Below are 13,690 nucleotides of genomic sequence, written 5' to 3'. Positions count from 1 at the left end.
GGTGATTACAAATAATGAATTACAAAAATTCATTATTTTTCTCTTTGTTGCATGTGTCTGTAAAGGGCACAAAAAAATGTTGGATATTTAATTTGGATGATCTAGAGTGGTTGCTTTATTTGTATGCCATCTCTGAAAATATTATAATATAAAGAAACGTGGCAGCATATTCATGTTGGAGACATATATATATACATATATATATGTCTCCAACATGAATATACATATATATATTTTTTTTTTTAAGATGTCAAAGGAAACAGTCCTGCGTGTTGTGGGTGACTTGACACCGGTCTTCGCGCTCCTCGGTCGGCAGCGTCTGCAGTCGCTCGTACCGGAGACACCATAGCGCTGGATTCAAGTGTTCAAGCCAGTTGTCTGATTGAAGACACCCGGATCCTGCAGGTAGGATTGCATGTAAGAAATGCTATTTTGTTGATTAATTTGGGCGTTCAGGCATATGCATTTAGTGTTTGTTTGTTTGGTCGTTTTCTGTAATCAGTACTACTATTGAAGTTGCATTTTCATTTCTTTCTTAATCGGTTGCTCGCTCGGTGGAGAGCAACACAAAGCTATCGTTACACATCAGCACGGTAACATGTCTCGAGTCCCGCACATGGAAGCAACAAGTAGAGATAAATAAGTTAAGTTACGTCCAAAATAGCACACACACTATCGATAGGTCCATGTGCAGTGTTCTCAATAAGCCAGTCAGTGGCATTGTTTAGCTAACGTAACGTTAACGTTACACGATTAACGAATGTAAGTAGCTAGCTGTTAGCCAACTAGTTATAGCAGAGTCACAACCGTACACTTTCCTCCATTAACGTTAAGCTACGTGCAGTTCTCTGTTCAAGACATTGTCACCGTTTTCACATTCAGTTTTGCTTTGCTAAATGACAAACGCATAGCGTCAGTCTAGAGTGAGACTTGTAAGGAATCCACTCTTCATGTCGCCATTCAAACAATATGGAAAGTAGCATGTCGTTAAACCATAATATAAATTCGCCGTATGGCGATAGCAACCAGTGTGACAGATATGGATTTAAGTCGATATTTCATTTCAATAAGTAGCCTATCTTTTGTTTGGTTGCATGACAAACCACCCTTTATCTCCCTTATTCGCTAAAGCTATGTGTGATGTTTGACTGGCTAATTACTTTCTGATAAGTACCACAGCATTAAACTGACAGCATTGTGACTGTGTTTGGTGTGGTGCAGCCAGTGAAATGGGTCAGAAGGGGCATATTTGTTGGTCCAGTTCTGCCTAAAGCTTCATTTTACTGTCTCTTGGTTAGACGTAGGCTTCAACTCTCTGGGCTGGGAGTATTTTTAGACTGCCTAATGGTAGGTTATTGTGCAGGGATTCATTTACTGCAGTTTTAGTTTGTTCCACCCCCATATTTCTGCTTCACGGACTATTCATGGACATGTCTAACTGCTGGGTTTGTGGTGGAAATTATACAGGCTGTTACAGTGCTGTACATGTGTGTGACACTGGAAACCTAAGACATTGTATAGTCATTATGAAAATAATTATGGGTATAATATATTAACTGGATTTAGCTCCTAACCAGTTGCCCGAAGATAATAGATTGGCATTCAATTGAGAGAAACAAACTAAAATTGTTACCACACTATTATATACATTTTCCCCCAATTGTCCCTTGGGAATTAATAACGTATGTCTTCTTGTCCAGACTGCAGGGATGGGCCGTGATCTGGATGGCTGACGGACCGCAACCAGGACCAATCACATAATAAGATGCTGGCTCGTAACCGCTTCCTCCTTCTGGTAGTGGTGGGCGGGGCCGCACTGGCCATCATCAGCCTGAGCCTCCAGTTCTGTAAGTGTACTTTTTAATGTTTATGCTCACGTTTACTGCCTTACATATTCATTCTTGCTCTAAAGCCTTGGCCAAGTATTCTGATTTTTATGTGAAAAAATGATTATGTGTAGTAGACAAGTTGCTCATTCCATCTCTTTGCATGTGTGTTTTTGTTCATGTATGCATATCCTTTTGTTTCTTTTCCATTCAAGAGAACCCCATTCATACCAAAACAAAGCACAATCCTCTGTAGTCTTCCTATAAATATCCAGCACCAGCAGTGGGGCTCTAGATGCTCTGAAACCCTCGGGGAGACTGTGAAATGCCTAGGTGTACGCAATTGTGTCTTTCCCCCATCAAGTCATTGTTCAGCATCCCCTGTAAGTATTGTCTAGACGGTGTATCCCTGCCAGCCACAGTGAATGCAAGGAAACCACAGCTCAGTAAGTGGAGACTGTCTCTCTTGCACTGCAAGCCTCACAGGAGTGATTGGAAAAACATTGGGCGATGAAGCAGGCGGGGCAGTACAAATGGAAATTTGTATTCTGATGTAAAATGTGCAAGATTAAGCTACTTTGTACTGGATTCCTAAAAAAACAAACAAAAAAAACAATGCAGTCAAAGTGTTTGTGGTGATTGTAAGCTTATGTCCGGAAAAGCATATAGGATTAGACTCGTATGGATCACGCTCTCTTAAAAACAGAATTACAGTGAGTGAAATCCAGTGTGAAAGAGCTGGTATTTTGGACTGTATGTTTGCCAATTTTTTTTGTCCTTCATCAGCTGTGTAATGTGTAAGCTTGGCATACTGAAAAATGTCACTTCTTTTTTAAGATTTTTTTTGGGGGGCTTTTCCGCCTTGCATGCAGGAAATAGTCTCAGATCAGACTCGAATCCTGGACCTCAGCGTCGAGGCATAAACCCCTTAGTACGTGTGCGCCTGCTCCACCAGCGAGCCAACCCAGCACCACTTCTACTTCTTTATCTCTCCTCGCCTGTTGCTTTAAATGTCATGCAAGATCAGAGGTGTAAAACAGATAGCAAGAGCAAGTAGGGTCTTACTCATACCTGTCTAGTGTTTGGACTTTGCGACCCCAAATACACAGTTGCTTTCCCAGCCATCGCTCTCTCCCTCCTCCACTACATAATAACGTGTGCTTGACCATCCAAGAGGAGGTTGCTGTTTAAAGTATTATTAATGCCTCCCTATCAAACCCACTCTAATTTCCTGCCCTGTAATCTTCTTCTTTTGTAAAACTCTGAGGCAGCAAAAGACCTTACGATGAGATAACGTGTCTCTTAGAGCTGATACTGTCTCCAGGTTTCTTCCCTTAACATTAGGGTTACTAATAAGGATATAGTTTTTTAAAGTAAGTTTACTTTTCGATCGGTGGTAAGATAAGAGAGATAGATAAGCATTTATTGTCTCCTATAGGAGAAGTTTCTGTTGGGCATTCGAGAGAAACAAATGGCGACACATTGCGCACACACACACACACACACACACACACACACAATAAACATACACTTAACCTACACAGAACATAATCATACATAATCTCATCCAATGCCACCTTTCCTCACATTCATAGAACAGAACAGAATCCATAGCACATCCTCCCCCTCGTATTGCACTTAATGTTAAACATGATTGCAGTATAAAAACATATATATATATATATAATAATGTATATAATATTAATAAATATATACACACACACACACACACACCACACACACCACACACACACACACCCACACACACACACACACACACACACACACACACACTACCGGTCAAAAGTTTGGGGTCATTACAAATTTCTATTCCACTCCATTATAGACAGAATACCAGCTGATCTGAGGTGGGTGGCTGATCTTTACTATATATCTAAATTACCATTATCAGCAACCATTCCTCCAATCATCAAGGACATTATGTTAACTAATCTGATATCATTTAAAAAACTAACTAGAAAAAACGTTGGAGAACGCTTTTGCAATTATGTCAGCACATTATGTAATCTGAAAAACTGCTGCCTGGTTAAAAAACAATGCAACTGATCCAGCTGGTATTCTGTCTATAATGGAGTGCAATGGAAATTTGTAAGTGACCCCAAACTTTTGACGGTTGTGTGTGTGTGTGGGTGTGTGTGTATATATATATATATATATATATATATATATATATATATAGCACCAGTACCCTATCATTGCACATCTTATAACCATAACGTTAAGTACCACAAGTGATATTTAGTAGTATTAGTCATACATACATCCTTGCAGCCAATACACACACAAACGCATCTTATCTCTTATTCATTAATTTGATTTGAAAGCGGCACAAATGAAAATTTGTACCTGTCAAGCTTGCAGTTTGGTAACCTGTACCGTCTGCCTGAAGGCATCAGCTCAAGCCTACTATACAGGATGTGATTTGGGTCGTCGGTAATTTTGAGACTCCGTCTCCTCACGCCCCCTCGAAGAGCTCCTGAAGAGGAGTTGGTGGTACTGCTGGAGAAAAGCCGCTGTTATCATTTATTCATCACACATGCTGTTGAGAAGGATTCGAGCATGGAATGAAAGCGGATGGGATTTCTCGTTATGTTTAAAAGACAGTCAGCTTCCATGTTTTTGCACCATGTTTATGTTCATTTTTTTTTAAATGATCTTTTTCACTGTCTGCATTTCAGTCTGTAATCTGTGTCTCTGTAGTATTTTCTGTCCCCCCCCTTGCTCTTAGGAAAAACCCATTCATGTATTATTGTGTGTGGACCATTATCAAGAGAGACTGAGTGACGGATTATGATGATGGATGGTAGAGTAAATGCCTCTCGCTGGCTCCAGGCTACCTCAAATTAAAACCGTGATGGCAGCAAACATGGCGGCAAAGGGCGCAATAGCCACGCTGAAGGAGGCATCAGGGACTCCCAGAGGAAAGTGATGACAGAGCTCAGAGACACTCCAGAGAGGACAACTGCATGAGAAAGATCCGAGGTGGCTGAAACACAGAAATAGGGATCGACCAATTTTTTGTGCCGATACCGTTTTTCTCTCATCAGCCTTAGCAAATGACCGATACAGGCTGCCAATAGCTGAGCTGACATTTGGAGCCGATACTGCTTTTGCTCCTTCAATTTAGATCATAAAAATGTAAACCCTGCCACACTGGATTTGTTTTCAGAATCTGCTCTGCCATTTCTTTAAAAATAATAAATAAAAACACTGATCAGTGTCACTTCTGCAATCATCTTACATTCATATCACCCAGATTATGTGTGCAATGTGAATCATATGGATGGGTGCACTGTATATGGTTAACTGTGCTAGGGTAAAAGGCTTTCATCAACATCTACAGTCTGTCTCAGACAGCACAGTTTTGTCTCCAACGTGACAACATGACTTTGCGTAAACATACAGGCCCACTTTCTTTAGCCAAGTGGCGTGTTCTCTGTACGCATTTTGAGCTATCCACGTGTATGTCTGTGCTGCATTCAGATCCGCGTGTATGTAAATACATCCATACATACACACCACGTGGCGCGTTATCGCGAGAAGAAAGGGACGATTTAGTTTAGAAAACATCTCACGCGGGCTGGGTTGGGTTTAGGAAGAGAAGAACGGGGTTGGATTTACTAAAAGAACGACGGTTGAGTAAAGGAAAAGAAGAACGGGTGGGGTTTAGTGAAAGAAGAATGCGGCGGTTAAGTTCAGGAACCTTGACACTCCCGGGTGAAAGTCCCGTGTTCTCCCATCCACCACCATGACCCACCTCCCTAAGCGGATTTTTGTACTACTCGCTACGGCGTACATTTACATAAAATTGCAGGGTAAAGTAAGTCAATGGAGGCAAAACAACGTTAATATACACGCTAAAAAGCGAGTATGCATCTTGATAACATGCCAATAATGCCATACAAATTAGTGTGTCATACATACACCCTTTCATGAGATCACTCTGAGACAGCACAGGGGCATTTGGTCTGATTTAACGGTGGGTGCTGACACTGTAGAAAGCAGGAATGGGAGGAATGTGGAGGAAAGAGTTTACAAAGTGCTTGGAGCTCTGCCTTTTCAACACTTAACACTTCCTGGTGGAATTGCTTTAGATAAGTCACACTGCTATCAAACTATCTGGACAGCATTTCGTTTGAGGCATATTTGGGTCTTAAGTGTAAACTTCTGTCTCTTTTCTCTCTCAAATGCGCATTTATTTTATTCCAGCTCTTTTTAATACAGTGGTTAAACCACTTTCATTGCTAACATTCAACTTACCTTTCTATTTCTCCTTTTAGATCCTCCCATGACATTTCCCTCTCACTGTGAATCTACTATCACTCATGGAGCACTTAACTCCCATCAAGCTCTGCTTTACCTGTACCCTCACTACTGCTATCATCTCAAAATAGTTCCCTTTCTCTGTAGTGATAGACCGATTTTATACGCCAGCCGATACATCTGTACGCGGCTGCTGCGTTCGCTGATAGTTTCCCTCGCCATTATTTATAGACAGACGTCCACAGGCAGCTCTGTGTTGCTGGAGACGCTGCTGTTCAGGTGGAGTGCCCCTCCACCGCTAGCACCATGGCACCCTTAAATTACAAATCAAGCACTTTATTTCAATGGCTACTTTTCAGGTTTATAGTTTTCTTGAATGATTTAAATGGTATTGTCAAAGGACATTTTGTGATGACCTGATCATATCTGCCTTATAATATGTCAGCAAGCAATGCATCATCAAGACTGTGCTGTCTGAGACAGGGACTGTGCTGTCTGAGACAGGGACTGTGCTGTTTGAGACAGGGACTGTGCTGTCTTTGACAGGGACTGTGCTGTCGTAGATCTGACAGTTCTATCGATCTAGTCTATCTAACCACAACACATTTTAGATACACACATTCATGGTCTCCAGATGATTATCTAGTGCCATCAGGTTCAAAATTTTCAGGTCCAATTCTTTCGTGTATGATCAAATACCTGCAAAACTATTAACTACTACTACTAACATTTCCATCACTCACAACTGTACTTTGTAATGGTGAACATGGTAAACACACCTGCTAAACACCCGCAAACAAGCTTTATCAATGTATGCCGATGTTAGCATTTAGCTCACATGTACATACACTACCATGGCTGTACATGGCTTGTTCCTCTGTATCTGGTCAAACTAAACTACAGGCGTACACATATACAAGTACTGGCAACTTAGAGTCTTTAGTTCACCTAATTAACGGAATAAACTGAACTATATAGAGGAAATCTACACAGATAAGGTGAGAACACACAGGAATAACCTCCACACAGGAGTGATGGGGTATTGCTGTGAGGGATGATGCTCATGACTGAGCCACTGTGACACTAAATAAATATAAACAAAAAATAAATCCGATCACACTCCCTATGAGAAGGTACTCCAAATGAAAGGATTCAGATAGCACGGTCTCATCAGTACATCCCTAGCTTTTCCACTAATTGTTAGTCTTTAATGAAATGCCAAGGAGAATGTTAAACTGTGCTCACATTTATAAAGCTGCATAGTTCTGCCTCCTCTACTTGTTAATAGTTTTGATTAGTTTCATGTGAGCAAGAGATAACAAGGGATTCTATTTATGGGCATGTGATTGAGTGATGTGTAAAATTGTTTGTTTGAGAACTAGAAGGTCTATAATGATGGACAGATGCAGGTTGCCACCCACACACAGTACTTAGTCGTGTCAATATTTGTTAGTTTCTCCTCTGGGTTTTGGTTACCACAGTGCTACCATCCCACAGCACTTTGGAGTCAGGTAAATGAGCACACTGGATACATTATCCTCTTATTACTTTGGGGCAATAGCTGACACATTTGTTTGTGAGCGGGAGATCGTTAGTTACTTTGGTAACTCCAGATTCTATTAGTATAGGCGTAGCCCTCTAAGGGCTACGCCTATACTAATATATTGGGTTTATCCCTTCGCACATGCGCAGTCGTGAAGATTTTCTTTCCCGCCCTAGCGCCCAGCGCGGGCCTCAACTACGTCCGCATTTACTGCATATATACAGAGCGGACCCATTGTTCGACTCCCAAAAACATCAGCTTTTTCTTCAACTAATGTTCTAGGAGCAGGTGGCCCGACCTTAGAGGGCTACGCCTATACTAATAGAATCTGGAGTTACCAAAGTAACTAACGTTCTATTTCGTATAGGCTTCGCCTCTAAGGGCTACGCTATTGGGTTAGGGCGAAGCTGATGTAGTCAATGCCACCTGCGGCACAAGGTCCACAAGCCGAACATACACCACATTGCCCCAGCAACAATGTACAGAGGCTAGTCAGAGTCATTCTTCTGACAAAGCTGCCCTGCCAAGGCGTGCGGAAAGGTTCATGTGGCCCGCAAAATGATGCAGTAGTACAATGATTAATGGGGTTAAGCGTGATGACCCTGTCGCGCATGCAACGGAGAGACATGATTACCTCCGTGCATGCAACATGATTATGACAAGGTATGAGATAAGAGCTGTGTCTCACAAGAAATACCCCAGATACAGGAGAGGTGAGACAGCAGAGTAGGGTCATTGCAGCACTAGGTGTGAAGGAAATTTTTTTTTTGTGCACATTCAGCGCGGCATTACGCGTCACTGACTGTGGACAGAACCGCATGAGACATGGAAGATTCAGACATATCTCGCAGATAAAAGCGGATGAAGGGGCACGGAGAAGCCCAGGAGGCTGCCGCGCAAATGTCGGCTACTGCCATCCCTTTATATAGAGCCGCAGACGCCGACAGAGCCCTCGTAGAGTGACCCCGAATGTCTTGGGGGGGCTCTTTCCCTTCCGAGCTATAAGCCTGGGTAATAGCCTCGCACAGCCAGTGAGACAGACGCTGTTTTGAGAGGGCTAATCCGGGAGTGTTCTCTATAATGCACAAACATGCTGAGTTTTCCTGATATTTGCCGTGCGTAAAATGTATTGTGACAGAGCGCGCACCGGACACAACCGGTGGGAAGCCTCCTCCGCACCGTTAGCGTGAGTGGGGGGAAAAACCCTCGAGGGAAAACACCCTGACCGAAAAGAACTAGTTAAAGTCTTCGGTGTGAAGGAGGATTTGGCTGTAAGGTGGTGCGCTCCCGTCCCTAATGGAGAGGCAGGACGGAGAAAACTGACAGTGCACATAAATCACTCACTCTTTTGGCCGACGTTAGGGCAGGAGAAGCTTCTAAGCAACAGCATTCTGAGCGAAGCTGTGCCAAGGGCTCAAAGGGGGGCTTCCCCAGAGCCGGAGCACCAAGATGGTCCCATTGGGGGGCGAGGGGGCGAACAGCCGGTTTTTGACCCTAACCCTTGGAAAACGCTTCACCAGGGAGCGCAAAACTGTCCTCTCACCGAACCTTCGTGACAGGATGAGATGGCTGCTGCGTATGCTTTGACTGTAGATGGAGCTAAATCATTATCCACCAGAGTTTGTAGGTACGTCAGCACGAGAGGTAGGGGACACGATGTGGGGTCTGCGTCCCTCTCGTGCACCAGCGCTGGAAGGCAGACCAGCGCCCTGCGTGAGCCTGCTATGGTAGAGGGGGCTCTGGAGCCCGGATAGTGGTACCACGGCGGGGGCAAGCCTAATCTCGTTAAGCGTTCCCGCTCAGCAACCAGCCCCACAGCCTCTGATTTATCACTGGGGGATGACAGATCGCAACCGTCAGCTGCGATAGGCGTCTCTCCGCCACGGAATCTGCCAGGGGGAGCACCAACAGCTCGACGAGGGTTGGGACCAGGACGCGCTTGTGCGCTCGCGGTGCCACCAGAAAATTAACAGATCCTCCTCCTGAGCGCTCCAGGAGGCGGGATCAGAGGGACCGGGGAAGCATTAGAGGAGGGTTTTGGCCAGGGTTTGGGAGAAGGTCTACGCCGAGGGAGGGTTGTCCCGCGCGTAAGGAAAACCACAGTGTGCACTGTGTGTTCTCTCGTGAAGACGAACAGATCCACCTCCGCTTCCCCGAACCTGCTCCATAACGTTTGAACGATAGTGGGATTTATCTCCACTCGTTGTGGGAGGGCCCCCCCCTCGACATCAAGTCGGCTGCCCGGTTCAAATCCGGGGATATATACTGCTTTGAGAGCAGCAGGTGGCTGTGCGCCCACAGCAAGAGGCGTGGCTATTTCTAACAGCCGGGCTGAGCGTATGCCGCCTGGCGGTTTATGAATGCCGCCGCCGTGATGTTGTCCGTCCTTACTACAACATGCCTCCCGTCACCACTGGTGTAAAGTGTTTCAACACCTTCAACACCGTGGACAGCTCCAGGCAGTTATGTGAGGGAGAGGGGAGGAGGCCAGCCCCTCCCACCACCTGTGACTCACACATTCCCCCCAGCCAGTGAGGGACGCGTCTGTGTACACCGTCACATATGACGTCACTCTGCCCAGGGGAACCCCGGAAGACGGGTTTGGGGACTCCCAGTATGCCAGGTCTGATTGGAGGGAATGAGGGATGGACAGCATTCGCCATTTGTGGCGAATGGGATCGAGCCGCTGGCGTGAAACCCCTGGACTTTCCTCCATGTGTGAGAGGACCCAGGGGGACCACCGTGTGTGCGCGGACATCATGCAAGAGCCGCATAACTGACAGCGCTGACACTGTCGTGCGCGGGCCTGAAGCGGGACACCAGAGAAGTCAGGGCTTCCGCCGGTGCGACAGCCTGGCTCTCATGCTGATCGAGTTCAAGTCTACGCCCAGATAAACTATCGATTGTGCGGGACAAGGGCGTTCTTCTTCAATTTATGGCAAAACCAGCGTTTGTAGGTGCTGCAGAAACCTCCATAGTGTGCAGCGCGCCCCGTCCCGAGAGGGGGCGTAGATGAGCAGATCGTCCAAGTAAAAGAGGACTTGATGCCCTTCTCCCGTAGAGGCTGGAGCGCCGTTTCCATGCACTTGGAAAAGGTGGGGGGGCTAGTGAGTATCAGACGGCAGCCGGTTGAACTGGAACGGGCCCCTTGGAAGGGAAGCGCAGGAATTTTCCTGTGCGCGGGAATGATTTGGATGTGAAAGTAAGCGTCTTTCAGATCCACGGATGTAAACCATTCGTTGGGGCGCACACATTCAACACGTGCCTGATGGTGAGCATGTGGAAGGGGCGCTCCATGACATACCGGTTGAATTTTGACAGGTCGAGGATGGGACGCAGTCCTCCTGACTTCTTCGGGTGGAAATAGCGAGAGTAAAAACCCTCGTTTTCCTCCCGGAGGGATGCGGGAAATAGCTCCGCTCGTCAGCAACCCCTCTACCTGACGTCATTGGTCTGATCTGCAGGATGACACCGTCGCTCCAACACACCCGCGAAAGGGGGCGGGGGGAGGCGAACTGGAGTGTTGAACCCCGTGTTTAGCTTTGACATCCCGAGTCCCGTGTGTCAACCAATCCATGCCGCGCTGCACTTGACGTGGGCGAGCACATGTCTGAGTGTGTTTCACGACATGGCAACCAGGGAGCGTAGAGCCCATCCCGCCGCTTGGCGAGACGAGTGATCGCGTCGCCCAGCCCATGGTGGGCTTTTTTCGAAAGGGCAGTGGCCGGTCGCCGCCGTGGGGGAGGTGGGTGGACAAGGTCGTCGTCCACCGGGGAGAGCTCATTTCCGCCTGCCTGCGCAGCGGGGACGCAATGGCGCCCCGCTCGCGGCGACGGCTGGTGTGCTTGGGTGGAACAACTGTCATAACAGTGCCATGTTAGAGCAAACAGGACTGTGACTGAGGGGAAACCGCTCTTTAGATGGGAGGAGTGGCCTTAAGGGCCGTTGTGTTTCCAACTCTACTGAAGAGGGAAGTCGATCCCCAGTCCCGTCATTGCCACCGCCGCTGCTGTTGCTGGGTGGCTCGGGAGGCGGGTTGGACCAGGTGGGGGCCGCTCTCATGTCCTCGGCCTCGTGCAGGTGACGGCCGTGTGGATCGTATTGTGCTGCGGAGGGGGACCGGGTGTGGGCCCCGACGCCGAAGCTTGGGAAGACGCTAGCCGCAGCCGATCTGCGGGGAGCTTCGCTTGGGCGGTTGTCATGGCGACGGTGGGTGCTGTTGAGGAGGAGCCTTCCACGAGCCGAGCCTCCGAAGCCGCTCGGCGTCCTCCGCGCGCTTGATGGAGATGAGAACGTGGAGTCTGTAGGGCGGCCCAAATAGTCCATGGGGGCTAGAGGCTCGTACAGAAGCTCGCGTCTTATGTCGCTGGCAGCTGAGACATGTGGAGCCAGATGTTTCGCTGGGCCACAGTCTGCCAAGCCATCACCCTGGACAGCGCCACCGTGGACGCCGTGTCAGGTTAAGGATGGCGGTCATAGCCTTACCAATCTCCGTGGCAAGCTTCGAGGGGAGGGCGCCGGAGTAGGGCACCGGGAGACCGAAGGCCAGTAAGGGATGTTGTTTGTGCCGCCAGCCCTGGGCGGCACATTGGTGGGCCCGGTCAGTGACTGAGCGCACACTGATCCTGGGGAGAGGGGGCGGGTGGCTTCGGTTGCTGAAGAAAGTAGCTTTCGGAGCAAAATGGACGCCAGGCTCCCTCCAGGGAGGGACTGAGGAAAACCTGCGTCCGTATCGCGACCCGAGGTAAACGGGCATAGCGAAGACGGGAGCCTTCAGTTTCCCCGGCTGGGAGAAGCCTCCCCAAAATGGCCGAAGCTCCGCGAAGCGCGGCCAAGTGGGGGTGTAAGAGGGCGCTCCTTGAATAAACATCACGCGCAACAAAGGCGACGAGCGGGGCTGGCAGTACCAGCCGAGCGCTAGCCTCTCCACTCCGCCGTTTCGTAGTGATCTCCGGCGCAGGTCGGCGAAGAGAGCCTTAGCGGTGGAGGCTGGAGCCGGGTGAGGCAAATGGGAAGGCCGCTCGGGCGGTGCCCCAGGCCGTTCGGGAGACGGAGAGCGCTCCAGCGGGAAAGCATCAATCGCCGTCTCGAGGCCCAATCCCCCCAAGGGGGAGGAGGGGGACCCTCCAGAGGGGAGAGGGGGGAAAAGGGAACCCGTGTGATGGAGGCGATGGCAGAGAGAGCGGAAGTCAGTCGGGACTCATGCGCGTAGGATCTCTCGAAAACGCCGTCCGCCCCCTCTCCCACCAGCGGCTCCAAGTTGCCGGGATTCCTGTCTGTCTGCCCAGCTGCCGTCTCCGTCCCCGCTAGCCTGGCAAACCAGGAAAGCTTCCGCCCGTCGAGTTAGCTCTTTAGACGACAGGCGGGCGCAAAACTGTTAGGATGCGTGGCGGGTGAGAGCCTGGCCGGCGTGAACGGCACCCAGGCAGGCCTCGCAACGGGCGAGCATGCGTGCCAAGATTCTTTCAAGCCCTAGCCGCCCAGCGGGGGCCTCAACTACGTCCGCATTTACTGCATATATTACAGAGCGGAACAGTTGTTCAACTCCCACTTTTTATTCACAATTCGCAGTATGAAGTCAGCTCAAGGACCTTCCGCACGGGGCCCTGTCTGCCCCCTCATGCCGGACCGGCTAAATCTTGGTCCCGGACCTCAACCACCGTTGCAGGCCTGCTGGGGTGCCGTTCACGCCGGCCGGCTCTCACCCGCACGCATCACTAACAGTTTTGCGCCGCCTGTCGTCTAAAAGAGAACCTGACGGGCGGAAGCTTTCTGGTTTGCAGGCTAGCGGGGGACGGGGACGGCAGCTGGGCAGACAGAAAGGAACGGCGGCACCTGGAGCGCATGGAGGACGGCGTTTTCGACGAGCATGAGTCCGTGACTCCCGCTCTATTGACGGCGCCTCCATCACCGGTTTCCACTCCTCCCCTCTTGGGAGGGTCCCCCTCCTACCCCTTGGGGGGATTGGGCCTCCGAGACGGCGATTGATGCTTTTCCGCTGGAGCGCTCTCCGTCTCCCGAAACCTGGGGCACCCGC

At 48.7% G+C, this 13,690-nt stretch overlaps 1 protein-coding gene across 2 annotated transcripts in view; it reads left to right on the top strand.

Moving 5' to 3' along the window:
- Nucleotides 1-277: 277 nt before the first annotated feature.
- Nucleotides 278-13,690, top strand: part of pxylp1 (2-phosphoxylose phosphatase 1) — a 26,607-nt gene continuing 13,194 nt past the window's right edge. Inside the window, exons 1-2 of one of the 2 annotated variants that reach the window (XM_032504902.1) lie at nucleotides 278-405; nucleotides 1,701-1,847. In XM_032504902.1, coding sequence (XP_032360793.1) covers nucleotides 1,766-1,847 — 82 coding nt within the window. In that variant the 5' untranslated portion in view covers nucleotides 278-405; nucleotides 1,701-1,765. Of the gene's footprint in view, nucleotides 418-1,700; nucleotides 1,848-13,690 lie in introns of both variants that reach the window. The other variant, XM_032504910.1, reaches the window with a different exon arrangement.

Source organism: Etheostoma spectabile, chromosome 3 (assembly GCF_008692095.1).
Source record: "Etheostoma spectabile isolate EspeVRDwgs_2016 chromosome 3, UIUC_Espe_1.0, whole genome shotgun sequence".
Classification (NCBI taxonomy): domain Eukaryota; kingdom Metazoa; phylum Chordata; class Actinopteri; order Perciformes; family Percidae; genus Etheostoma; species Etheostoma spectabile.
Note: the sequence above shows the minus strand (reverse complement) of the source record. Positions and strands in the feature narration are given on the sequence as shown.